The sequence below is a fragment of the Miniopterus natalensis genome, chromosome 5, assembly GCF_054644295.1.
Source record: "Miniopterus natalensis isolate mMinNat1 chromosome 5, mMinNat1.hap1, whole genome shotgun sequence".
NCBI classification, from domain to species: domain Eukaryota; kingdom Metazoa; phylum Chordata; class Mammalia; order Chiroptera; family Miniopteridae; genus Miniopterus; species Miniopterus natalensis.
Window position 1 is genome coordinate 89,388,765 of NC_142085.1, and position 27,555 is coordinate 89,416,319.

The window sequence follows — 27,555 nt, forward strand, 5'->3', positions numbered from 1 at the left end:
CGCCGGCCTCGCCGCGCGCACGCGCTCTCGCACCTTACGGCTACGTGTCGGGCCACGTGACGACCACCCCTAAAGTCCTCCGTGAAGCAACAGGACGTTAAAAAAAAAAAAATTAAAAAAATTTTTTTTTCCTGGCGGGGAGGGCGAGGAGCGGATTTAAAAAGCGCTAGTAGCGGGCGGAGAGCATGGGGCCGGGCGGCGGCGCGTCCCGTGGGGAGCCCCGGCACCCCAGCGCCGCGCCCCGCAGCGCCCCCCGCCGCCCGCGCGCCGCCCCGCCCTCCGCGCGCCCGCCGGGGGCGGCGACCCCGGCCCAGGCCCTGCGCCCCCCCGCGGGAGGGCGGCGGCGCGGCGGGGGGCGGGGGCGGCGGGGGGCGGAGCGAGCGGCCCGCTAACGGCCGCCCTGCGCGGCCCCGCCCGCCGCCCGCCCCCGGCCCTGCCCGCCGCCCCTCCCCCGCCGCCGCCGCCGGCAGCGCCGCCTGAACTGAGGCGAACTCGGCCGCCAAGTGAGTGAGGAGGAGGCGGCGGCAGCGGGAGGAAGAGGAGGAGCGGACTCCGAGCGCGGCGGCGGCGCAGGCACAGGCTCGGCGGCCGCGCGGGGACCGGCCCGAGGGACCGAGCGCGGCGCAGGCGGCGGCCGAGCGGGAGCGACCGGCAGCGAGCGGCGGCCCGGCTCCCTCGCCGGCGCCCGGCCCGCGGAGACCCGCCTCCCCCGCCGCCCGAGAGGGACGCGCCGAGCCGGCGGCCGCGGCGCCGCGGCGGAAAGTGCCCGCGGGGGCGGGGAGGGCGCGCGGCGGGCGCGGAGCGGAGCGGGACGCCGAGTCCCGAGCGGCCGGCGGCCGGGGCTCCCCGCCCCTCCCTCGTCTCGGGCGGCGGCGGCGGCGGGCGGAGCGGGCTGCGGAGCCTGGAATATGGTCGGGGAAATGGAAGCGAAGGAGAAGCCGAAGCCCACCCCGGATTACCTGATGCAGCTCATGAACGACAAGAAGCTCATGAGCAGCCTGCCCAACTTCTGCGGGATCTTCAACCACCTCGAGCGGCTGCTGGACGAAGGTGAGCGCCGGGCCCGCGGCCCGCGCGGGGACCCGACGCCGCCGGCCGGCCGGGAGGGCGGGAGGTCGCGGCCGCGGGGCCCGGAGGCCCGGGCGGGGCGCGGGGAGGCGGCGCCGGGCCGGGCGGGCGGGCGGGAGGAACCCGCGGCGGGACGCCCCGGGCCCGCACCCAGACCCGGCCGCGGCTCGGACCCGCGCCGCCCGGGCGGGCGCGCTGGCGGGGCTGCGGGGCGGGCTCCGCGGGCCTCCGGGGAGGAGCCCGGCCCGCGCCCCCGGGCGCCTGAAGGACACGGCGCGGGGCGGCTCCCGGGGCGCTCCCGGGGGACGCCGGGGGCTGGGCGCGGGGACCCGAGGGCCGCGCGTCGTGGGAGTTTGGGCGGCGCGGACGCGCTCGCGGGCCGCGTGGGCTGGCGCGGGGAGGGCCCGCGGGGAAGGCGGCGGCGCGGGAGCCGCGGCGGGCGCGCTGACAGCGAGCGCACTTTGCGCCCTTTTGTTCGGGGGCCCGGGAAGGGAGGACTGTTGGGAGCCAACTTCCCCGGGGGCGGGGGCGGCCGCGAAGTACCGCGAGGCCGGCGCCGCCGAGTTTCGGGAACTTGGCGCGGCCGCTCCCGGGACGCGGCGGGGCCTCGGGACGGGGCCGGGGCCGGGGCCGGGGGAGGGGCCCCCGGGGCTTCTCCCGAGGGCAGCGCCCGCCGGGCCGCCGTGGGAAGCGGGCCGCGGGGAGTCGCTCGCCGCGCCTCCCGGGGCTGCTGCCGGCGGGCGGGGCTTTCGCAGGGACTTGGGGGGTTCGGGGCGGGGCGGGGGCGGCAGCCCGACGGCCGGAGCAGCCGGCCCGGAGCGCCTCTGCCGGCAGTGCCCGGGGAGCGCCCGGCGCCCCGCGGTCGGGACGGTGGCCGGAGCCGCTGGCGGACGCGCCGCCGGCCTCTCCGCGCCCCCCGCCCGGCGCAGCGGCTCGCAGCCCGCCCGAGGGCCCGTGCCCGCCGCGGCCGCGCGAGCCCGCGGCGTCGGCTGCCCCGAGGGCGCGCTGCCCCTTTAAGGGTGCTGCTTCCCCTGTTTGCGTTGGCATCTGAGGGATCGGGAAGGCAGAAAACTTTCTGGAATGTCAAAAAAAAAAAAAAAAAAAAAAAAAAAAAAAGCTGGAACTCTTCAGTCGAGTGTTTCCGAATGTGAGCGCTAAGGGGCGCCAGTTATTGTTTTTTTAAAACCGGAGACATGCTTGGAGCCAAATGTGTTCCCTGCTCCCTCTGACCTATATTAAATTTAGTGGAAGCTCGAAGTGCAGGTCATTTCATGTGTCACTTTGCGTTTATATATGTATTTGCAAACATTGAAAGCACTATCTTTAAAATTGGGACAATTGTGTCACATTTGAAAAATAATATGCTGTTATTTTCTACTTGGCACATTTTGGTGAAATTAGAGTTTTAGTAGTATTAGTAAAAATGTGTTACTCTTTTTCTTTTTAAGAGCAGTTGTTTAGAAGGCCTCTTTTATAGACATTACAATGAAAATAGGCTATGACAATATTTAGGATTAAACTTAAATTGCATTCTTTGAATTAAAATCTTGAATTCAGTCAAACGGTATAAGAGATCATTTTAAAAAGGTTTGGAAATATTTTCATCTTGTGCATATTTAAAAAAGTAAATAATGAGAGTCTCCCAGAGTAGTTCTGAAATGCTCTCTTATGCTATTATGTTGATCTAAAACCTCTAAATGATAATTTGGGGCTGGTTCTCCGTTAGAAAGTTTCTAACCTTTGGTTTGATAACTTTAATCTTCTAAATCTAGAATTCCAATTATGTCATCTCTGACAAATGTTTGTTCATTTCACTGTGGTTGGAAAGAGTAACTATTTGAATTTTAAATGAGGGACAACTAGTTGAGGGTGATACATTCTAAATAGCATTTTTTTGTTTGTTTTGTTTGTTTTTAATGTGGTTTTTTTCCCTTAGTCTTAGTCTGTCCCGTTTTGGCCTTTTCAGCTCCCAGCATGGAGATGGCCTGTGTAGGAGCTAGGATCTTTAAAATGGAGAGCATGACATCGCTGGGAAGTTCGATTGTTCTCCATCTGTACAAACGTGCAGGAAAGGGGGCTGTTCCTCAGTGCGGGATAAGCTGCTTCCGGCAATTGTTAGCCTTATTATAAACTTAATCTGACTGAAGAAGAATATTGGTTTCTGAAGTGCATCACCTTTTTTTCCCGTGCCGGATTATTTAATTCTGAAATTTGGCAAGTTGTGCTCCCTTTGTGGCCAGTCATTGTCCAAAACAAATTAATCATGACTTCTATTAGTGGTTAGGATTACATTTTCCTTTGTCCATAGGATTGGATGAAAAATTTTAAATTTAGATAAAACTATTAATTTGACTTTGGTGATTATTTTAATCAAGTTAAGATACTGTGCTTAGTTGCAGTAGATATATTTTCAGATAACTAGAAATTTTGACTTTTGTATTTTTGAAATTCTATTTTAAAGTACTTTACAAAACTAAGCTTTTAAAATTTTTGCTTGTCTGTTTGAAAATTTTTATTTGGCTAGTTACAAATTTGAGATGTAGGTGTTCTAGATTTTCTTAGGTAAGTATTTTAATTCCATGTCAAGTTAACCTTTAGCCTACATTTTGACTATGGGCTATCTTTTGGGGAAGGTGTGGAGGGGGCTTCTCAGACTTTCCACCCAAGAATCTTCAACATGGTTGCTTTTTAAAGTTGTATGTTCTGAGCTGCAGCAGCCGTATGAAGGCGGTAACTTCAGTTGATAATTCCAGCACTTAAGAATCTTTCATTGAAGATGGAGATAATTACAGATAAAACCAAGGTCTTAAAGTCTTAAACTGCTCTCTCTTCAGGGAGTTTTCAACTGAACTTTGGGACCATCTGTGGGAAAGAGTAGTTATTATGGAGGGGTGTGCTTTTGTTTTTTGTTTTTTTAAAAACCTTTGTCATGAAAATAAAACTTAAGCAACAACAGTGCTTGAATGCAGTTTTTTTTTTTTTTTTTTAATAAACAACTGCAATTTAGAATTGAGAAGAATTTTATTGAAAAATAAAATCAATTTCACTTAAAAATTCCAAATAGGGGAAAATGGAGAACTGGGGGATCTTAAGATCAGATTTTGAGTTTTTATTTTTTAGACAGAGGGTAGGTTAAAGCTGCTGATAGTGAAAAATCAACAGATGTATAGTATGGTTTATGAGAGAGGCCAGCCTAAGTCTTTTTATTGTGAACATCTGAAAAATTAGTTTGTGGCTTAGAAAAAGTGAGCAGATATGTTAGATTAGATCCGGCCATTCCTAGTTTGAAAATGCATTTTCATTTTCTTAGTCTTTTTGTAGGGGGGGGCATAATACATTTTCTTTTTGACCTCAGCTTACTCTGCTCTCCCTTAAAAATGGGGACAAAAATGTTTTAAATTAAAACCTGCTTTGCTAATTCACATTTTTCCACGTCGCTATTTATTTCCACTTACTGTGCGTTCATTACTGAGTATCAAACCCTAGTTTTTCTAACCTCATTTTATTTATTTTTAATCCTCGCCCTAGGATGTTCTTTCCGTTGCTTTTCAGAGAGAGTGAAAGGCGGAGAGAAAGAGTGAGAAACATCGAAGTGTTAAGTCGATTGGTTGCCTCCTGTGTGCTCCCCGATCAGGGCTGGGGATCGAACCTGTAGCCGAAGTACGTGCTCTTGACTGGAATCGAACCTGAGGCCCTTCATTTCCCGGGATGACACTCTAACCACTGAGCCAGACTGGCGAGGGCCTTTTTTTTTTTTTTTTGAAGAAATCTTGCTTGTTTACAAAAGCTTTATTTAGTTTTAAAAAATTTTAGTATTGAGAAGCTTCTTGCTATATACATTTATTACAGTTTTAGGGTTTTCTTTCCAGAAAGATTGTTGACAGTATCAGTATCTGTGACAAACAGATTTTACTTAACTTAAAGCAGTCTTTTTTTCATCAGCTTGTTCTTCAGGAGCAAAGATTCCGCTCCTGGTCGCAGCCCTTTGAGTTAGGAAGGGAGCCCTATTCATAAGCAGCTCTTTCCATCGCCCTTTTCCTCCCGCCCCAGCGGCGCCACCAGCTGCCCAAGGTAGTGATGGAATAATTTGTATTATAGGTCATTTACTCAACATTCATTCTATACTTGTGAAGCTTAACTCCCCTGCAGCAGAGTATGTGTTCAAATACTGTGAGGTAGAAGTGACTCCTTTTTCTAAACATCCAGTTTACATGTTTTGTAGTAAGAGCTGCACTCCCAGGGATATAATGTGTAATTGAGTTAATAGAAATGGGCCTCCTGGCTAATAGCATTTGCTAGTATGTTTGGTATGAGCACCTTTCCTAAAATGGCTTTGGGAATTTTAGTGAGAACAAGTTAAGTTGACTTTCTAAATGTTTTGTACACGTATTTCTGTTATTAGTCCCTCACCGAGCCACTGTCCTGAAGCTGATTGAAGTGTATCATTTTTCCCTGAGAACATGGGTTGGGTTTGCTGCTTAAGGGAGAACAGATTGTGCAGCAACGATGCAGGGTAAGGGCCGGCCCTCTGCTTTCCCCTTGCCTTCCTGAGGACCATATTCCTCTTTCGGGCTCATATACTTAGCTATATAAGGTTTTTATTTTGCTTTTTTTATTTTCCTTTTTTTTTTTGGTTTTACAGAATTATATCAGCTTTTAATAATCTGACTGAAATAGAGGTACATTTTAATTTACTTGAGAAATTCCATGTAGTTAATACAATTTGTTTGATTTATGGTGTACTTAAAGTAACACTTGCCTTTCTCTTTTGGAGATGAAAAATGCTATGCCATTGTAGGTTATATTTGTTGATAACTTAGAAAACAGCCCACTGAGCAACTTTCTGTTCTTGGTATGCCAACAATTGTGAAGATATCCAAGGAGCTGTTTTAGGGCCAATGGATGGGAGTGGTTCCTGGGCCCATGTCAGGAAGTCATAATTGGAATTATGTACCATTTATTTACATGATTGATAGGACTTAATTATTTTCTTAGATCCTTCTTTGGACATTAAGGTGGTTCATTATGAATTTCAAGTGCAATAAATTATTTTCCCTCAATGAGAACTTCTAGGGAATGCTTCTACCCCTTTTAAAAATTGACATTTCAATCCGGCTGGCGTGACTCAGCAGTTGAGCATCGACCTAGGATCCAGGAGATTGCAGTTCGATTCCTGGTTAGGGCACATGCCTGCGTTGTGGGCTCATCCCTGGTAGGGGGTGTGCAGGAGGCAGCCGATCAATGACTCTCATCATTGATGTTTCTCTCTACCTTTCCTTTCCTCTCTTGAAATCAGTAAAGACATATTTAAAAATAAAAATTGACTTTTCAGTTTTGGGGCTCAAAATAGCTGCATTGTTTGATATCCAAGTAAGATTTACACAGCTTTATTTTCATTTATCAGACAGCAAAAATAGCATCAAACTTTTCAGTGTGAGAACAGTTTGTTAGTTTTATGAAATTTGACTGGAAGGGGCTAAAAAAAAAAAAATTACTACTTTACCTCCCACCTTCTAGGTTCTTCTAGCTGGGCTAAGAATCTAAGAGACATTACCAGGAGACAACCAGATTTTTAATACATGCGCATGGGGAATTCACACAAGCACGAGAATTGCAAAGACAGGGAGGCAACACTGGGGTACATATCTGGACACTGGGAGACATTTGGACACAGGAGAAAAGGGGGGACAGGGTCTTAGGTTTCAGAAGTGAGGGGGGCGACTTCCAGGTAGCTGAGGAAGAGCTGAGCACACAGGGCAGGGAAACCCTGGGCCGCTCAGAAACCATGGGACACGGGGGACCCAGCCAGCAGGTCCCTGTCTGCAGCCCACTGTCTCCCGCGCTGACTCGGGAGGCGGAGGCTGCTCCTGAGGTTCCCTTCCCCAGGCAGGTTTCTCCGTCTGACTCTCGGGCAGGAGAGACGGGAGGGCAGAGGTTCTCCCTGAGTCTTGTTTCTGAATAACCAGCTTAAAATCAATGTCCCCAAAAGCAACTGCAGGGTGGAAACTTCAGTCCCCTTCAGCTGTAAATATAACCCAAGTCTGTGTTGGGTATTGCTCTCTATGTAGTTATCATGCTTAGCATTGTCATAGTATCTCTTTTTGTCTGTCTGCCCTGTCAAAATTAGTCTTTTGAGGGTGCCCACCTCAGCCTGACATATGTACACTCAGATGTTTGTTGAATTAATAAATAGGTTGATACTTCATATTCTTCTTTCATTTCTAGTTTCTCTGAAATATGGGATGAAGCAAATTGTATACAATTGGTGATGGTTTGGGGCAGTTAGAAAAAAGTACTTTTTTCCCCCTTAGAAATGATATTTTTTAGAAATTTTACGATATTATTTGCAGTACCTGCCCTCAAGGAGCTTAATCTTAATTTTACTTTACCACCATTGGTGTGAATGAGAATTAGAAAGATAAAATCACTCAAGCAGTAGTTTCTAGCCAGTCCTTATACAAAGTATGTCATTCCATAAGCAGAGAAAAGCTCTCACTGCTCATCTCAGCTCTTGAAAGTTTTGGCATTTATGGAATTATATAGGTAGGCCTTTTCCCTTGACAATTGCCTACATGAATGTCAGCGTTCAACCAATATGTAAGTCTTATACTCTGCAGAGCACAATAAATAGAAAAGATGCTTGTCCCTAAATGCTGCTTTGATGTGTTAGAATAAAAAGGACTATCTGAATGGTTTTAGTTAGAAGAAAGCTGAGTATAAACTTGTGTGGCAGTTACAGTAATTTAACACACGTAGCAATTTTTTTTAAGCACTGGTGTTTCAGGCTCGTTTGAAACAGTTCCATTGCTTAGAAAATAAATTGAAATTTTCAGTTAACTGAAACTTAACCCTTTTAAAAGGAGTCCATTTTTCTGCTTTAGTTTTAAGAGTGTTTTAAAATAAATGTCATGAGTTTTTAACAGGATAGCTTGTACTAGATAAGTGATTTGTGCAGAATTCTTGGAATTAACAACTTAATGTTTTCATCATTTCTTCAGTTTCTGGAAGCAAAAATTCTAGTTTGAAAATCCAGCCATCCTATCAAGTCTAACAAAAGTAAACAAAATTTTGTTTGTGTTTGTAATGTTGCTGCATGCATTGACTTCAACCTATATATTTTATTAAACTAAATTTTGAGGCTGGTGAGTTGAGTCAGTTTGCTGTAACATTTCTTTTACATTATTTATGATAAAGCAGAATTTGTCATTTTGGATGCTTTTCAAGAGTATTGAAGTGTCAGAAAAACAACAAAATGCAAAAGTGGGTTCATGTTATATGGCCGTGGTAATAAGGAAGGGGCATGTGTGGGCATGTACGTGTGGGCAGGCGTACATGTTGCAGTGGGAAACAGTGGGTGTGCATTCAAGCTGGCCTTGGAATCCTCGGGAGTGGGTGCTGGTGATGGTGAAGTTCCAAAGCAAGGTACATTTTGGAAGTTATGAATTATCTGCATGGCCTCAGGTTGAGATGATTATATGTCAACAGTGCAAAGGGGAATGCGTCTAAAGTAAAGACCTTGCTTTTGGCTTTCATGCAGGACAGGTTTTGTAAGTGCACGTTCCCTCGCCAGTTACAAATTATTGGGGGAACCCTTGGGTTTTGAGCTAACTTAACAGATTAAAATACATAGGAAAGCTAAATATCAAAAATATGTAATATATGTATATATTTCCTGCATCTAAGAGAAGTAGGAAAATGCATGGTAAAGAAGCAAACAGGCATTTTTTTATTTGAAACTACTTTTTCATTACCTCTTAATGTCCCAGTATTTTATGGGGTCTCAAAAGTGTTTTATAAAGACTATATGAAGAGGTATATATATGAAAAAACTAAAAGAAATAGGAAAGATAACTTTAAAGTGTAAGGAAAATTAAAGTAATACCAGAAGATCATGGAATTTCAGAGCTGCCAGGGAGCTGAGTGTCTAGGGATGTTATTCTCATTTCATAGGTGCAGAGACTGAGGTCTGGAGAAGTTGTGACTTGTCCAGATGGTTAGGGAAGATAGTGTCGGAGCTGGAGCCCAATCCTCAGTCTTACCTTCTGATGTGTTTTGTGAAGGTGTCTGCCACTCTTGGTGAAACGAGAAGAAAAACCCAGAGGAGTCAGTTCCATGTGCTGAAAACTGCTGTGGCCTCGGGTTGTGAACATGAAGAAACAGCAGATGGGGGTTTTCTTAACTCTGTGATATGTAGGACTTGAGCAGATGTTGGTCAGATTCTTGGATTAGAACGTGGTTGTTTTTTAATGGTAAATATTTATGTTAAGAGGCCAAAAGTGAGAAAGGAAAGGTGTTTTTGGAGGATTTCAGCTCCTTCACTTAAAAGTTCTTAGTAACCAAAGGATAGAGCTTAACTCTAAATAATACGGTACAAATAAATCTAGTATGTATTTAGTATTGTTGCTGTTGTTATTACTAAAGTATTATTTGATAAGCTGCGCAAGGGGAGACAGCATTCCGTCTGGGAGAGTTAGGGTAGCGAGGCTGAGCGCTGGCTGCTGCGTGAGCCCTCGGAGGCGCGGGTCCCTGCGCCGCGGAGGTCAGTGTGGGGTGGTGCTGGCCCAGCGGTCTCTCGGGCAGAGCCCTGAAGAGACGGCTGGGGGGAGCCGCCCTGGGAGCCGCCGCCCCCAGGCTGATGCCCGCCTGTGGAGCAGGCCCGCTGCGTTCAGGCGTGCGCGAAGCAAGGACAAGGCACGGTGCTCTGCGCGCTCTCACAGCCATGGGATTCCTCTCATGGGAGCGATGCTGCGTGATGGCAGGTGTATAACATTTTTAAGAAATAAAAATTTCAAATGAAGGCCAGGAAACGGCATCTGATCCTCTCCTGTTGCCATTGCTGCCGCCATGGCTGCAGGTCTGCTCGCATTGTGGTGATGGGCATTCAGGTGTTCGTTCTGTGTGTGGTACACGTGTACACACGTGAGCCGGCTTAAGGTGACAACGAATTCCTGTTTCTGTGCCCATATTGCAGAGTGGTGAGCGTTTTTTTGACTGATAGACTTGGGATCTAATCATGACTTTGCAGTTAACTAATGAATTAGTTTGGTGATCTTGGACAAGATATCAACTGCCCTGCTAACCTCAGCTCAAAGTACTCTTCTCACTGGAAGGCAGCACCGTCTGATTTCTGCCAACATTTTAAAGTTGTTTTGATAGTATTAGCAATCGGATGAGCAACGGAATTTGTAGAGAATAAGACAGGAGAAAAGGCGAGGTCACCACAGGTGTTCTGATAGTTCAGAAGTCACTGAGCTGAAGTCTCTAGTAAGGTTTTTTGAGAAGTGGAACCTGAGTTGATATTAATCCTCGGCAGAGTTTCATGAGGTGAATGGGGGGGTGTTCTGGGAGAAGGGCAAGTGCAGTAGTGTCGCAGTGGGGCTGGGACATTGAAAGGCTTTCCGGAAGTGTGTGGGGGTTAAGTTATTTGGGGTAGTGAGAAATAAGAGTAGAGCCAGGAGACCAGGTGGGACCCGTATTGTAATGGGCCTTGAGTGCCAAGGTGAACTTTATTCTGAGTTTTGGAAGGAACTGCTGAAGGCTTGGATTATATCAGGGAGTCATAACAGCTCTGAGGGTAAACTAACAAGAGTGTGTAGAATACCCCTGCCCGGTGGCTTGGTTGGAGCATCTTGCCATATCCCGAAAGGTCGAGGGTTTGATACCCGGTCAGGGCACGTGTGGGCAGCAACAACTCCTGGATGTTTCTCACTCTCTCCCCTCCCTCCCTTCCTCCCTCCCTCCCTTCCTCCGCCCCCCCCCCATGTCCTCAGGTGAGGATTTAAAATCATAAAAGGAATATAGAATATATGGGTTGAGGGAATTAGAAATTGGACACAGGTGAAGAGTTAAGATAAAATGTTATTTAATAAAAATGTGTGTGTTTTGAGCTTTCTGTATTTCAGGTTTAAACTCTTAACCGTTTTTTGAAAAAATATTTTAAGTGAAAAATAAACATTCATTATTTCTTATCCACAAGTTAGTGTACTCGCCCTGCAGTGCTGAGAACATGTGGGGCTCGTTTGTTTAGCTGTCAGCTTACTTTTTGATTACTTAGATTTGAGCTTTCATTTCTCTGAATTAAAGAGAATTGAAGAACTCCTGGTTTGAGGGGATTTTAGGAATTCTTAAATTAGGCTGACTTGGAGAAAGCTTTGTCCCAGCCTCCCTTATCTGTCTGTTGTGAGGTCTGTGTTATAAAGTACACTGTAGACTTTCCAAAATCTTCACACTGCACTCCTCATCCATTTTGCTCACTTCAGTTATATTTATCATTTATGTTGTTTTCAGTAAATTAGAAATATCTTGACATTCCATCTCTAAATGTTTGTGTATTTTTAAAGGCTAGCATTTTCCTACATTGTGACGTCACAGGAAGATGGGTTAATCCTACACGTGGTGTAGAAACCAGTCCATGTTCAGATGTATGCAGTTGTCTCTGAAATATAACTGGCTTGTCCAGACCAGAATCTGACTGGACCACTCAGTGAATCTGGTTGTTAGGACTAAGTTTTTACTCTGGAACGTCTCTTTGTCATTGGCTTGTTTCTTGATGCCCTGTGCATCTAGTACTTTGGAAGTTAGGTCTCAAGGAATGAGTAGCTTCAGGTATCATCATAGGTGACCCCTTGTAAAGTTAGGTATTCTTTAAAAGGTAAAACCTTTTTTCACCAGCAGCGAATATATTGCTATTGTAAAATAATTTCCTAATGGAAAAGCCAGATAGATGCTTATTCTTATTAAAAACTATTAACTAATGGTTGGTTCTCAAAGTAAAGTGTTGGTTTGCTCGCTGCCTCAAACGGTGACTAATGGATTTTGTTCTTTCTCTTTCATGATCATCATAGATTTTCATAGACTTACTATTTTTAAGTCAGCTACAGTTATTCTTTTTGATGTTCAAATTGTCAGAACTTTGGCCAGCGGTAATCTGACTGGCTCCTGTGTCTCTTGAAATCTTTACTTTGTGGAACAGCTTGATGTCCCAAGCTCGTTTGTGCCTTCCCTGCCCCACAGCGAGAATGGGCCATTTCTCCAAGGTTTTCATTGGGAGCGGCGTACGACGTGGGAGTGGGGGTGCAGGCACTAAGCGAGTTCCTTGCCGTCAGGGGAGGGTACTTTCGGGCCATTTTCTGTGGACGGAACTAGGCAATATCGACTTTAAAATTCATGAGCTCATGTTTGTATTTTCAGTTCAATTTGAACGTTACATTTTATTTTACATCCTGTATTTTTTCTGCCAACACCGTAATAACACGATTTCTGAGTGACAGTATTACTTGTTTTACTTTATCGTACAGTGTAAAGAAAACACTTTCAAAATGGGATTAATAGTAACAGTGAAATTACCAAATATGGTTAACCCTTTAAAGTGCATTTTAGACGTATGACAAATTATAGGCACAGCCAATGACTTGTTGTAACTCGATGACAGTTCCCTTCTGTTTCTGGCCTTACTCTACCTATAGTAAGTATTTATTTTTTACTAAATTTTGTTTTTGACCTTTTGATGTTGTCACGTGTTGGCTGAGCTCTTTTTTGCGGTACTGATTGCTTTTACCCCTTCTCCAGCAGAAATTATAGGAAAGATGTACATGTATTTTAAAATCAAGACTTGGTGAGTGTGTGTTTTATGGAGCTGGGATCCAGAAAGGTAGCTGACTTAAGGAGCAGTTTGTCTGTTCAGACTAGTGCTTTGGATCTTAAGCACGAGGGCAGAAAGAAGAGACCATCACAGGCAGGTTGTTTTAATTTAGGGAATTCCTCTGAAGAATACTGGTAAAAAAGTAAGTATAGCTGTTGAAGCTTTTAAAGTCCTGTTAGGTAAGAGAAAATCCCTAGGTAGAAATTAAGTATTAACATTTTGTTTCTAAGTAGTTGCAAAGTCTCTACTCCAAAGTTTTTGTCCTTAAGAACTTCTAATAGTGAGGAAGTTATGTTCCAGCAGATGGAGATATTAGTACACAAAAGACAGTGTTTAGTGATTAAAATGTGTTGAGAAACAACCGTTTTGCTAGAGTAGGAATTTTTTTCTCCTTTAAACTGTGAGAAGAGTTGGTTGGGAATATGACTAATAGCTGTTACTGAATTTAGTGTTTGTGGTGGCATGTAAATCAGTTAAGGTATTTCTTTATAGAACTTGTCTTTTTAAGAGACCACATGTTCATATGTTGACTATATGAATATAAGTGGTTTAGGACATCAAATTGATTATAGCCTTTTCTGAAATACTCTTTCTTGTCTTTACAGCTTAGTTCAGAGGGTTTTGTTTGTTTTGGCAGGGGACCGAGTCCAGTTTGCTTAAAGGTATTCTGTTTGTATAGTATCTTTACAATTCTAAGGTCTTGAACCAGATGATTGATTTCTTTTTAATAACACAAGTCAGAAAATAATGTGTGCCGTAGTTTACTATTATGTTATTTGAAGAGTGAGTGAGCTCCTTTGGGGATTGCAGTTTTATTGTGGTAATAAAAAATGATCAGCAGTAAAAAGGTTATCTTATCTCACTTTATTATAGCTTGTAGCATTCCTTGTCGGTTGTTTTAGTTAGGTAAATATTACATTTTGCTTTAAAGTATGCCTTAACAATTGTCGAAGAAATTGCTTACTTAAGTTCCTCCTTAGCTATGATTTGTAAGTATGTGTTTTTGTTAATAACATTAAAATTGTATTTTTCTAGTTGTTGAGTTTTTTAAAAATTGCCAAGTCAGTTGTTAAATGCGCCTTCTTCAGTCACTTGGAGTTGGGCTCGGGCCTGGGGAATATGTATGTCCTCTTTGTTTATACGTGGAGGACTGGGGGACGAGATTCTGTGGGTCCCCTGTAGAACTGCTGCGCCCTCCAATCCCCCAACACACACACACTGTTCTTTTTTTCTTTCTTGTTATTACTAAAATGTAGAGAATTGGAGATTCAAACATTATCAATTCACCTTTGGCAGTAGCGTGATTTGTGGTCTCTGAATTGTGGGAAAGGTGGTGGGGAAGGCAGAGAGGCACCATAGCATATTGTCTTTGAACTTTAATGTGAATTATTTCTTTTTCAGAAAAAGGCCAGTTTTGTGTATACATTTTTAAGATTGTTTCTTAAAGCTGTTTGAGAGTTTATAAGAAATTTAAATTCCTTCTAGTAATCATTAAAAAATGTGTTGTAATAAAGAGCTACACACATTTATTTTATTGTTATCTTAAGTATTCTTCATGGAAAAACCGTAAAATGTGTATTAATTAAAAAATGAAAACCACCCATAATTCAGTGGTGCTCACTCGACCTCTCGATGGTGTTTTTCTAGCTGCTTTCCCCTCTGCTTATGGATACAGCAGCAGTTGGGTTCTATTTTTCTATCTCTGTTTTTTAAGAAATAAATCACATCATGAGTGTTTCCCCCTGCCATTTCCTATTCTTTGACAATATATTTTTATGACAACGGTTCATCTTACAGAGTAGTAACTTACCTAACCGTTCGCTATTGGACATCTCACTTTGCCCCCAGGAAGCTTGTGTGACACGAAATGGTTTCAGAAGTTTATTACTCACTGTTTGCAAAGCCTTAAGTTACTTGTAACCAGGCCCTGTGACGACCAAGCTCTTTTATTTTCGCAGTGTGGTTAGTTGGAAATCGCATTCTATGCTGCGTTCCGGTAGTGGTTACTATTATGTGACGTGTAGTTTTTGAGTAATGTCAGGTGCTTACTTCACGTTAGTTTTTAATGACTTGACACACTTACTTGAAATTTTTTATTCTGTTTTCAAATGTTTGAATGCATGCTCTGTGTAAGGGTTATAAGAAATACAGCAAAGCTTCAGATTCATTTCCTGCCTTCACGTCATCTGAGTAGAAGAGTCAATCGTACAAAACGAAAATTAGTATAAGGTAATATAAACATACCAGGAGAATGCTGGGGACCGGTGCCAGAGGTCACTTTAAGCCAGAGAGGTTATGGAATGTTTCAGAAAAGGTAAAATGTCACTGGCTCTTGAAGCGGGCGGACAGGATTGCAGTGGAGAGGGGGCCAGGAAGTGAGTGTTGAGACACAAGGACAGTGCCCTTGAACGTGAGAGCATTTCACGCAGGGGAAAGTCGTTTTCTGCTGTAGGAAGCTTTAAATGCCTGGCTGTCTTATTGATCATGGGAGATTCATCTTTCTCTTAGTTTTCCCCACTTTTATCTGCCTCCCTGTGTTTAGTTATATATAAATGTGTTAGATTGTTACGCGTGTACTGCACATTGTCAAATTTTCCTTTTCTTGACCTCTTAACTCCCTGTGTTTTGCTACCTAATTTCTCTTTTAACCTTTTTTAAAAAATCAGTGTATATTTACTTTGGCTTTCTATTGTGTTTCACCACTACATTTGGATTTACTTATTTATTACAATGCCGTTTATTTTCATTCTTGTCTGTGTGTGGGTGACGTGTTGGGTTCAGGTGCCTGGAAGAGGAGGGGCATCTGCATTGATGAATGTGCCAGTTGCTGCCTCTCTTGGTCCGCGACTCTGGCAGGGGTCCAGCTCCGCCTGCCTTCCACCCTCCTCCCCCTTTGCTGCTCCTCTGATGGCTTACAGGCTGCACTTGCAGTTGGACGGGAGAGATTAAGGCTGGCTGACTTAACCCTGGGCTGAGGGGGCTTTAGGGACGGTGTGCCAGTGTGCTGCAGGCAGGCCCGGCCGCCTGCGTGGCCTGAGAACGAACGGCTCCCTGTGGTCCCGGGCCGCAGTCACCTTCTGTGACGTTGACGTGCTGACGGGTAACTGTCCAGGATCTGCAGTGAAGAAAGCTAACTTGGTTTAACTGAGCTCTTCCTGAAGTTACTTGGTAAAAAGGAATGCCGCCGCCTTCCCTTTTCGGAGCTCGTGCTTTAAGGATACACATTATGGGAGATGTTAGGAGGGTTGTGAAGCGCTGTGGATCCGAGAGGGAGGGTTTAAGTAATAATTGGGAATCTTGTTTTTTAAAGAGAATGCTGGTTCAAGTCAGATCAAAGTACCCTTTGAAAAAAGTAGTTAAATTTCATTTACTTTGGCATTATTTCAAATTTCATCTGAAAGGAAGAAAAAATGCACTTTTTGGTTTTAATTATATAGTAGTTGAGGCAAATGGTTTCAATAGTAAATTTTGTTTAATTCACTGTATTATTTAAATAAAAATCTGAACTTGTTGTTTTAAAAAATATAATTCTGTAAATGAAAGAAAATTAATGTAGAATCCCAACAACTTAAACATCAAATTGAAACATACTTTAAACTAGATACACACAGAAAAATACGTTCATGTTCTAACATATGCCTGGCTTAAGCCTAAATTTTTTAGACTTGGGAACTGTAAGGTGAAGAGTAATTGTTAAATTTTGAAAAGAAAACAATTGACATTTGTTAGATTGTGGTCGTTTACGGCTATTACTTAGTAACATAAATGACGTTTTGATGACGTTTAGTTTTCAGCAGGCTTTAGAAAGCAGGCAGCCCAAGGGTAGGTGGTAGGATAGCATTTGACTTGGAAGGCCCAAAGGGTTTTATTAAAAAAATCTGTGTCCTTGTTCAAAGAAAAAAAAAACACCTATAATTTTGAGATTTTACACCTGGAATGGGTCTTAAAAATCACAGCTCCATTCTTTCCTTGTACGTACGTGTAAGTGCAGTGTGTTCACAAAGTGTGTGAAGAAGCTTTACGTATCGGGCAGCTGGGTTCAGGGGTAGTGGCTCTTTGGGCTCTTGGGACAGAAATATATCTGTATGTGATATTAGCCAGTCAGAGTGTCTCTGGGCCTGACCCCTCTATCGAGAATTATGTTGTGACCGATAATTTGTGAGATGTGACTACCTTCTGATGTGAGTAGTCTTAATTAATTAAATTTTATTTCATTGCTTGAAATACCTAGCCCAAGGTTATTTTTAACTTTTCTTCTAAATAAGAAAAATTAAATATCGAATGCACAGTGATATTGTCATTAAACTGATAAAAGTCTAAGACACAAGGCTCTCCTAGGTTCATGGTGCCCTCCATTAGTATTTCCCAGCAGCAGGCTGAATCTAGGTCTAGGGAAAATTCAGTGTATATTTGCATGAGAACTTTCACTGTCCACATTTTACAGAACAAATATTTTAAAATCATTTGTTAGCATAAGCTGTTCATTTCCCCGCTTCCTTTTAGACCTGGTCATGTGCCCTAGAATAATGTGCTAGAAGACTGAGAGAAACCTGAGGGACCGTGAGAAGGCCCCTTGTCTCCTGAAGACTCAGCGTAGACCACGGGTGGACTAGGCTGCGTTGTGTTGATGTGCTGCCCAGCTTGTAGTTTTATAGGCTAGCGTAGGTTTATCTAAATTTTGAAAGGTGATTAGTTTAGGAGAGATGCCTCTAAAAAACGCTGGGCTGTTCTTTTAATAATCTTGAATAAAAGGAAATATGAAAAGGAGCAGAGAGTAGAGGGATAAATGGACCCTGAGAGAGAATGGTAGTCATTTGGAAAGATGAAAGTAAGGTCTGAGTTAGAGAATCCTCAGTTTGTTTCTAGGTTATAGGAAAATATATTGTACATGGTGGTAAGGGATTTGAGTGTCTGATTTTCTACGTTTCATTATTATTTGAGGACTAACACCTTTGATTTTCTTACTGAAATACCTTAACACGATAGGATATACCACAACAGCATTGTTATTCTGTTACACAATAACTTCAGATGTGTCGCAAGTTGTCCAAATTTGAATACGAAATTTTTAGTCACTTTATTTATGCATGTTTAAAGGTGGATGGCTTGGAGCCTGAGGGGGAAAGGGTAAAAGCATTGGAGCAAGTAGTGATCCGTAAGAGGGCGCTCGAAGTGGAGGTCTCTTGACAAGCAAGAGTCTCTGATGGTATTATTTAGTGAGTAACAAGCACATATGTCCTGACAGTATAAATGTGAACTAGAAAAATGATATAAATGGGAGCCAGGAAAGGTATGTATGTTAAATTTTTAAACGGTACCTATAAAGAGATTGTATTATGTACATAGAGGTATATTTATATAATGAAACAGCTGAAGTGGAAGTTTCATAAAATGTCTGTGTTACCTATGATGTAAACAGTAGTTTCTCCTATTCCGTTTGAAAACGCTGGTTGTGGATGATACTATAGGTTTAATGGGTTGTGACCGATGTAGTTTTGCGAAAATGATGTTGACGCCTGCTATAACTTAGGTTTCAACAAGCATTTTTAAAAATCCAGTAATTGGCTAGGAGCTGGGCTACAGAGATGAACAGGTTTAGTTCAGTCCTTGAGGAGCCAGGCAGGGGTTTGGAGAGAAATGAAACGGAAAACTGCTGTGTGGTGCTTCTGCTCCCGGCGGGCACGCCCAGGTCAAGGTTGGGAGGGGGCCCCCCGCATTTCCTAGTAGGAAGACGGACATTTCTTCTAAATTCACATGCTATGTAATCTGATAATCCTTCCGATTCCAGGCTTCACGTAATGTGAAATTTAGTTGTTTTCCCCCCTGTAAAATCTGAAACAAATACTGTCAAGTCTACTTAAAAACACGAGATTTTTGAATTTTTGGCATTCAGGCCATAGTTTGTAGAAGTAAATGTTATATAGATAATCCTCAATAAACGAAAATCTCACAAATGAGTAATATTTTCCTAAATGTGTCATGGTGTCTAGCTTTAATGTCATTTATTTGGGAAATACTTATTTTCATCTTACTGAGTCAAAGTATTTGATGACAAATATTTTGTCATCTTACTGAAATGTGGAAATGTTCTGTGTATTGGCCTCTTTGATCTTGTGGTCAGTTCATGCACAATAACACTGAATACAAAAATTAGGAGTTTGGTTGCATTTTCTCCAAAAAACCTTAAAGCATGGCATCTCTATAGAATTTAGTTTCTGTGGGTCACACAGTTGTTAGAGGCTTTTCCTTTGAGTGATGAGCCACTACATCAGGCCGAGGAAGCTAATGTCTGGGTGGATGTGGTGGTTGCCCTAGAATGATTTTGCCGTTAGCAATGAAAAATGTTTTCCTTATAGTTCTTGTGCAGCAGGCCGTGGAGTAAAAGCACATTTTTATAATAAAGGTGATGAATTTAATCGCAAACTGGCAGCCAAATGGAAATTGCAGACCTTGATACTGGGAGAAAATTGCCTATAAAGCAACTCTTGAGAGAACAGGCTTTAAATTTATCCACCCCTTTCGACATTGAGGAGAACATAGGAATCACAGGAGATTTTGCTTGGCCTGTTTAGTTCAGATGAATGACACTGAGTGTTCCATTTAAGAGCTATAGATAGTTGGTTTAAAGTTGCTTAGGCTTTGTATATAAAGCCTTTAGCACATACATTTTTGTATTTTATTAAATATCTAAAATATCGCTGCCTTTTTGTATTTCAGCACATGATATGCCTAAAAGAATTGACATCCATTTAATACATTTATGGTCATATTCTGTGTAATCCTTGTTTCTGCCGTTTATGTCATAGACTACAGTCTTAAAGGGTGCAAAATACTCTGTGTTTATAAGTAACATTCAGTTGATAGGAGATCTGTCATACACTACCCGTTTTTACTGTTTTCCAGTGTATTTAAACAATTTATAAAATTTAGACAGAGTGGTAGAATTTCTACTATGGGAAACTTGGACTTTGTTACTTTTTATTCTGAGTGACTGATGCGTGTCACTCCTAGAATAACCTAACCCTTGATCCAATATTTAGAGTATTTAATTCTGAATCTTGGTATATTGTAGCATGTATTTGGAGGTGCACTTTTCCCTCATGATACACAGTTACTATATCTGTGTTCAAGTTGAGGATTATTTGTGACTATTGGAAAATGAAACCTAACTGAGAATGGTAAGTGTTTAAAATGTAACAGGGCTACTGTAAAATAGAAAAAGAATATTTCTTAGTATACTTAAGGGAACTACTGGGTTCTGAAGGGAAATAAGGGTAACTTCTAGGAGATTATTAGGTTTTGCTTGGACACATGATCCTGAAGTGATGGATTATATTTTCTGGGCTGCACAGTACATTGTATAATAAGAGTTTAGCTGTGCTAATAAGTCTGTGTTCTTAAGTACAGAATTATGGAAGCCTTTAGTTTTAAAGTAAATGTGGGAATTTAATATTTGGTGGCTGAGAAAGCAAGATTAGAAGGAAGAAGAAAGTTTTACAAATTCTCTCTATTTAGGAAACAGTTTATTGAGGTGTGTGTGAGATTGCAGGTATGAAAACCAAGAAGAAATAGGAGCATGTAGTATTTTTTTGTTGTTGTTAAAGTATGTACCAGTAATTGTATCTTTGTCATTAAAAGTAGCTTTATTTAAATTACGTTAAGTGGGTTGTATTATATCCATAGGAGAAGTAAGCTTAGCATATAATGTTGAAGATAAATTAGGATGTTTAGCCACCTCTGAAATTCGCTAAGTTTAAAATAAAGCAACTTCTCTATTCCCGTATCAGTGATTGGTTGCTTGGTCATTTGGTTTATTTGACTTAGGTAAGCTGTGGAAAGTTGAGCTTTCAGAGTGAGCCCAAAGGTAAGCATTCTTTATGCTAATCCTTTTTGAGAGAAATAAAGTTATATTTTAACTCTAATGCTCCTCATTCAGTAAGTCAAAATGTGGAAAGCTTTATTTTCAATTTCAGAAAAAACAAAAATTTCATGTATTTTAACATATAAGATGAAGCTAGAATAAGGTATATGGAATGTATATAAATTATGTATATATGTAGTACCTATGTACATTAATGTTTTAATATACTTAATGTATTTTATATAACATGTATTATGTGCATATCATATACATATATATTAATGATACAAGTGTGTGTATGTATATGTGTATAATATAAAGCTCTGCCCTGGCTGGTGTGGCTAAGTGGTTAGAGCATCGGCCTGCATACCTAAGGGTCTCGGGTTTGATTTCGGTCAAGGGCACGTACCTTACTTGCGGTTCGCTCCCTTCCCATGGTCGGGGTGTGTGTGGGAGGCAGCCAGTGAACGCCTCTCTCACATTGGTGTTGTGTCCTGTCCCCCCAGCTACTCTCTGAAAAAGAGTGGAAACTATCCTCAGGTGAGAACTGAAAAGACAACAACAAACACACAGCTCTGCTACTTTCCTGTAGCGGGTTGAGTACAGTTGTTCATACGCTGACGCTAAATTCAGTTTCCATAGATGCTGCTGGTGCTTTACTTTTTTAAAAGGGCACTTTTGCCCGGCTGGGCGTGGCTCGGGTTGAGCGTCGATCTGCGTTGATTCCGGGTCAGGACACATGCCCGGGTTGTGGGCTTGATCAATGACTCTCCCATCATTGATGTTTCTATCTCTCTCTCCCCCTCTCCTTTCCTCTCTCTGAAATCAATAAAGATATATTACAAAAATATATAAATAAATAAAAATAAAAGAACACTTTTTTGTAGTGATATGCTGAAATTCACATCCAAGGCTATTACTGTGATGAAGGTAGCCACAGTTTAGTTCAAGATTGTGCCAGCAACTGAGACACTGAAACATCTAAGATTTTGAATTGTCCTGGGAGGATTTTAGAATCAATATGTTTGAACAGTCAGGTCGCTGAGTTAGCTCAAGCTTATAGGATTGGCCGAATGGAGGCAGGTAAGGGGACCAGTCACTTACACTGCACTTTGAAGGGCACGGTATAAGATGTGATCCTTTTCTGTTCTTTTTGTGTACACGGCTGTTATAAGGTATTGAGCTGTAGTTATGCAGATATACATCACAAGCCAGAATGTTTCCTCCAACTTTCCTTTCCCCAAGTTGTTCCTTTGAGGTTAAAATAATTTTAAACTCCAGGAAAGTGGTTAAACCAAAACAGATCAGATCCTGGAGCAAAAAGCTGTCACCTTTTTAAGAGTGTGCTGTGGGAGAAGTGCTATAGAGAATATTTGCTCCAAGTATTTAAGGGTCATTTTTAATCTGATACTGTGGGGTTTGTTTTTGAGTAGTTTGTAAGGTTTTCTTAATTGAACGAGGAGGAGCTTAGTAAAAATGAGTTGGACAAATTAAGCTGTATCTTTGCTACATCTACCTCCAATTTGCCATTTATGATGAATTTACATGTGAGAAGTCATTTGCAAACAGTATTTGGTCATTTGGTAGGTATGCTGTCTAAATATCTTTTATGCCTATAGAGTCTAGGAAAAGAGCAATTATAGATTTTAGGTAACTGATATTCATCAGATCAGCAGATCATTATCTTTCAGACCTATTTGTCAGGATACAATGTTTCCAGAATATATCATTTTATATCATAATCACCATTGATAATATGTACATATTTATGTATATGTATCAGACACTTTCTATTCATTATCTTTATTTAATCTTGACAGCAATCCTGTGAGCTGGAAACAATTCCATATTCTAGGTGAAGAAATAGAGGCAGACTGAGACGTTACAAGTAGTCGTCCCCCCTCCCCCCCCAATTGTTCTCCAGCACTTTGTTTCTCTATTCCTCATCACAGATCAACCATGGAGTCAGCTGTTTAGTAAATTTCTTAAAAAAGTGTAAAATTTTACCTCGCATGAACCTAATAGTTCAGGTTACTTCTGGACAAAGGCAAGGGAGTTGTGCTCTTTATTATATGCACATGACATGGAATTATCTTTACAGCTTTAGGGAAGGCGGTGGTCTGTTGACTGTAAATAGCTTGCTTGACTGGAAAGTGTCCACTTTTCGTGAGAGAAAGACGTTCACTATGCAGGAAGTATATTGAGTTTCTTTCAAAGCGTGTTCATGTAATACTGGCCACCTCAGTGAGTTCACGTTTGCGTAAGTCTTTGTTCTGATTTGCCTCCTACCAAAGGCTACTGCTAATGCCCCAGGTGGCTGTGAATTGGCCTGGTTTTGAGAGATTTTATAGCCTTTTCACTTCCCTGCTTTTAAAAAAAAGTGTACTGCGGGGTTCTAATGTACAGCTTATCTTTCTGTTGCCTGTGGAATTACCCGACTGAAGGTGGCAGATCTTGCTGTACTTAGTCTTCCTAGGAATGCTTGGCTGTAACCCACGATTGAGAGATTCAACGCGAATGACTGGATCTCTCTCCTTTTCCAGGTGATGGTGGTGGTGGAGTACTGTTTGAAGTGAGGTTATTTTTTAGAGTTTGGTTTAAATCGGTAATATTCTACTTGTTCCTATCAGGAAGCTTTGCTAAACGTATTGGTCTAGCAGAGATGGGATTAGAAGTCCAAAAACTGAGGTTTTCGAAAAAATCCTTAAGAGGGGCCAGAAACATATATTTTAAGCTCTTTTTCAAGTATCAGATTCGTCAACATAATCACGTGCTATCAGAGTGATAAATACACGTGCGTTTTTCCTGCTTTTATTCTTTCCTTCATAATAATTAAAGTGAGGGTTACATACCTAGAATCCAGTTTTCCCTCCCTTGGTCATCTCTGCTGTAGGACCAAGTGAAGCCATAGAGCTCTGGTGTTTATTGTCTTTACAAACTGCTTTGTCTAGTGTTCAGGTCCAGGTATTTAGGTCCCAGGATACCCAGCCTCATCTGTCAGTCGCTCTCGCCCTCTAGTCTATTTACATAGAAACCAGTTCCTCCTCCTAGAGAGATTGTGGTGACATGGACCGTGTTCCTTACTGGCTCCTCCCAGGCACCCAGCACGGCGCCTCCTGCTGTAGGAAGGTAGGACATACTCAGTAAGAGGAGACTGTCATGTGCCAAACAGCCTGTAAATACTTTAGTTCTCAGTGAAATAATTTTTCCTGTCACATTCAGAAGTTTAGGTCTAGAATTATTCTAGATGTCCTTATGGATGAGAGTCAACACAGACCATGACAACTTAAATGACTTGTCGAAGGACCAGCAACAAGTTCCTGCTAGATGTTAAATGAGAATCTCATCCGACTTTCATCCTAGGTTCAGTTTGGATTATACCATTCTTTCTTTTCTTTTTACTTTTCTCTCTTTTTCTGTTCATCTATATGTTCAATCTCTACTCTCTTCCCCATCTTTTTTCACTTCTCTGTCTCTTACTGTCTGCCATCACTGCTTTTCTCACTATTAAGACCACTTTCTCTAGCAGCAGCCAGATTTAATTTTGAGTGGTGGAGCAATAATGTTGAAGAGGTGGTGTGCTGGGAGTAAAAGAAGTCAGGCCTAGGCTTGGATCCTGACTCACAAGTTATGTGATCTTTGCTTAATTCCAAAATCTCAGTTTCCTAACTGTAAAATGGAGATGAGAATCGTACTTACCTAGAAGGAAATCCATTTAACCAGACTATGATAAGAAAGTGCTGGCCTTCAGGGCAGACTTTGAAAGGGAGACTCATCGTTGGAAAGACGTTCGACCTCATTACTCTAAATTCTGAGTATAAAAGGTCCTCCTCCTAACCAGTGGCCACCCCCAGTCCATCAGCTGTTTCGTTCCCAGTAGAAGGATGCTGGGAAAGGTCTGGATAGCAGGAAAAACAGAGATGGAGTAGCAGGTGGCTGGATAATTTGTGTACAAAGAGAATTCATTTTAAACTGTGTCCTATAGAGATGCCCCCTTGTAGGGTTGTCTGGTTGGCTTGGTCTCCAGGGGGGCTTTGTCGAACATGCCTACTCTTGGAAACCCAACCTCAAGCAGGAATGTGAAGTCTAGAGGAATTAGGAGCTCTTCTTGGTTTCCTGTCTGAGGACTCAGTTTCCCCTGAATAATTACTTCTCAAATGTCTATCTCCTAACCATATAGGCCACATGACCACTGAATCCAATATACTACTTTTAATATTTTCATAATTTCCTTAGATTATGTTATAGGATAATAGTGAGAATAGAAATTCCAAAGAAGTTAAAATTATTACCTCTTTGCTATATGGATATGTCGAGAGGTGCTGCTTCTTTGAGGCCATACACAAATACTCTGCTCCCACTATTGTTTTGCTTACTTAGTTTCTGATAGAGCAGGGACCATGTCTGTTTCCACACACGACCATGTCCTTAGGGCCTCAGTCAGTGCCCAGTTCATAGTAGGCAGACAATACAAATTTGTTGAATGTGTGTATGAAAAACCATTATATCGTACCATGGATTATTGAGAGTTTTTAGAAGAATTCAGATTATACTTTATTCAGGCCAATCTATCTTATAAACAGTTTGTACTTTTAGGAAATAAAAACTTACTCTTAAAGTTTTTACTGAATATGCTTTAAATGAAGAGTTGAACTGTGCAGACTGTAAATATAGAGGTTATAAAAAACCTCGAGGGATGATGAATCATTACAGCCCTTTGGTGCTGTCCTCGTAGGGGCACCATTTCCTTAGATTGGGTTTGTTCTTTCTTTAACCTAAGGCCAGTCATATTGAGATGCCTGTGCATTGTATCTTCTCATTTGATCTAAAATACACTAGAGAGTTTAACATCGAGGCAGCGAACGTGTTACTAACCAAGTGTTTCAGAATCTTGTGAATCCAAGATAAAGGGAGCCAAACCCTGTTGAAGAAGAAGAATTCATTTCTGATGCTTTAGAAGGAAAAAGGGATGACAAATGAAATAACCTGTTGACGCTTAAAAAGTCTCAAGAGCGCTTTGTAGCTTTGCATGTTTTCGTGCTAATAGTCCTAATAAAGTTTGCTTAAACGGGGCTTTTTCCCCAAGGATTTTAGATGTTGGGCATCTAGGAAAAGGCAAAAACAAAGCTGCCTGCCATCTGGAATTTACATTCTGATGTAGGAGACAAGGCAGTAAGCAATAAATACACTCCATACCATGCTAGGCAGTGTGAGTTATGGGGATGCATTGAACAGGATAAGGGGGATTGGAGCCTTTGGATGGATTGGGGCAAATTGCAGTTATTAGGGAGGTTTGAGAGGCCTTGTTGAGAAACTGTGACATTGTAACAGAGAGTTGAAGGAGGTAATGGAGTGGGCCCTGCTGCTGTGTGGGGAATAGCTTTATAAATAGAGGGAATAGTTAGTGCAAAACTGAGGCCAAGGCCAGTCATCCCTTGTGTGCTTGTAGCTGTGAGTGATCAGTGGGGTGGGTGGTAGGTTGGGGTGGGGTGGGGTGGGGTAGATTGGTTAGGAGAGTGGGCCAGACAGAGAGGGAGCCTCTGGATGTTGTGGGTCCTTGCAGAGGTACATGTGTGTTTTAAGCAATGCATGCTAAGAAAATTAGAGATTACTTTGAATTAGAGATTATTTGAATTAGAGATTCTCTGAGTGCGTTTGAGATCCTCAGCTTTAGTAAGCAGGCATTTTCTTTTTCTTCTTTTCACAACCAGGAGAAGACATGTGCCTGGCTTTTGTGCTCCCCCACTCTCTCACCCCAGCTAAACAACTCAAAACACACACTTTACCCCAAGAACATAAAGGGAGACTGCAGCCCATCAGCAGTGACCTTCCCGGGGAAAGCGCATCTGATAGCTGCATGTAGCGAGAGAGGGACCTGCCTTCACACAACCTGGACTTTACTCCTGATTCCCTGGCAGGATTTACCTGTGTGGGTCTTAGTCAATCCTTTATTTTAAAATAAATTTAGGTTTTGATAAAAATAGATAAAGAAAGTTACAAAGGTTAACTGTTAACTCAAATACCAGCAGCACTACAATGAGAGGAACCCTGAAATTAAGGTGGATACAGTACTGTTAACTAACTGGTGATGGCTCTTTACTTCCTTCCAGTCTGTGAGGGGCACTTTCTTTCATGACACTTTCATTGACATATTTGAGGATTACTGGGTGTGTGATTTTTGTAGAATATTCTTCAATTTGGGTTTGTCTGATGCTTTCTCATGCTTCGATTGAGGTGTTACGCGTTTTGGCAAGAAAACGGCAGAAATATTGCCTGGCCTTTCTCAGGGCATCGTACTAGAGGTGTGAATATCTCTGGTAATAATAACTTTGGTCACCTGTCTGCCAGGTTTCTCCACTAAAGTCTCTCTTTTTCTCTTTGTAATTAATAAATGTCTTGTGGGGAAATACTCTGCAACTGTACAGATATTCTGTTTCTCATACTTTTTGTTCACTAATTTTAGCATCCACCCAGTGCCTGCAGTAATTATTACTGTAGTTTTCTATGGGTGATTTTTTTAATAACCATCTTTATTTATTAATTGGAATTTTGTAAGGATGATCTGCCCCTTCTCTTCCATGTTTTTATTTTATTTAGTTTATGTCGTTGTGGTGGGTTATAAATACCATTACTATCATCATTATATTTTAAGTAAGAACATCTGAGAAAAGTATGTTTGAAATGTTAGTACAATGAAATGATTAAAAGTTCAAAGACCTGTAAGTATCTGGTGGAAAAAGTTTTTCTCCTGCCTCTCTATCCTGGGAACTCATCTCCATTGTGACAAGTTGTTACTCTTCTTCCAGACACATTAAAAGGGTTGGGGAAAGGGTCAGTAATAAAAATTGCTAGATTCTAAAGTACTGCTTTTTACCTGGATTCTGATGATACCTACTGATTTACAGATGTATCTTCAGATTTTTTAAACAAATGTTTCCTAACCTTCAGATTTTAATTTAAAATTTCATATAGCACATATTATATA

The 27,555-nt window shown here is 42.1% G+C and overlaps 1 protein-coding gene across 4 annotated transcripts in view; it reads left to right on the forward strand.

The window, feature by feature from the left end:
• Positions 1 to 842: 842 nt before the first annotated feature.
• The window catches only part of QKI (QKI, KH domain containing RNA binding), a 120,128-nt gene continuing 93,415 nt past the window's right edge, over positions 843 to 27,555 (forward strand). For 3 of the 4 annotated variants that reach the window (XM_087817737.1, XM_087817738.1, XM_087817739.1), the window contains exon 1: positions 845 to 1,050. In XM_087817737.1, coding sequence (XP_087673863.1) covers positions 909 to 1,050 — 142 coding nt within the window. In that variant the 5' untranslated portion in view covers positions 845 to 908. Of the gene's footprint in view, positions 1,051 to 27,555 lie in introns of all 4 variants that reach the window. The other variant, XM_087817740.1, reaches the window with a different exon arrangement.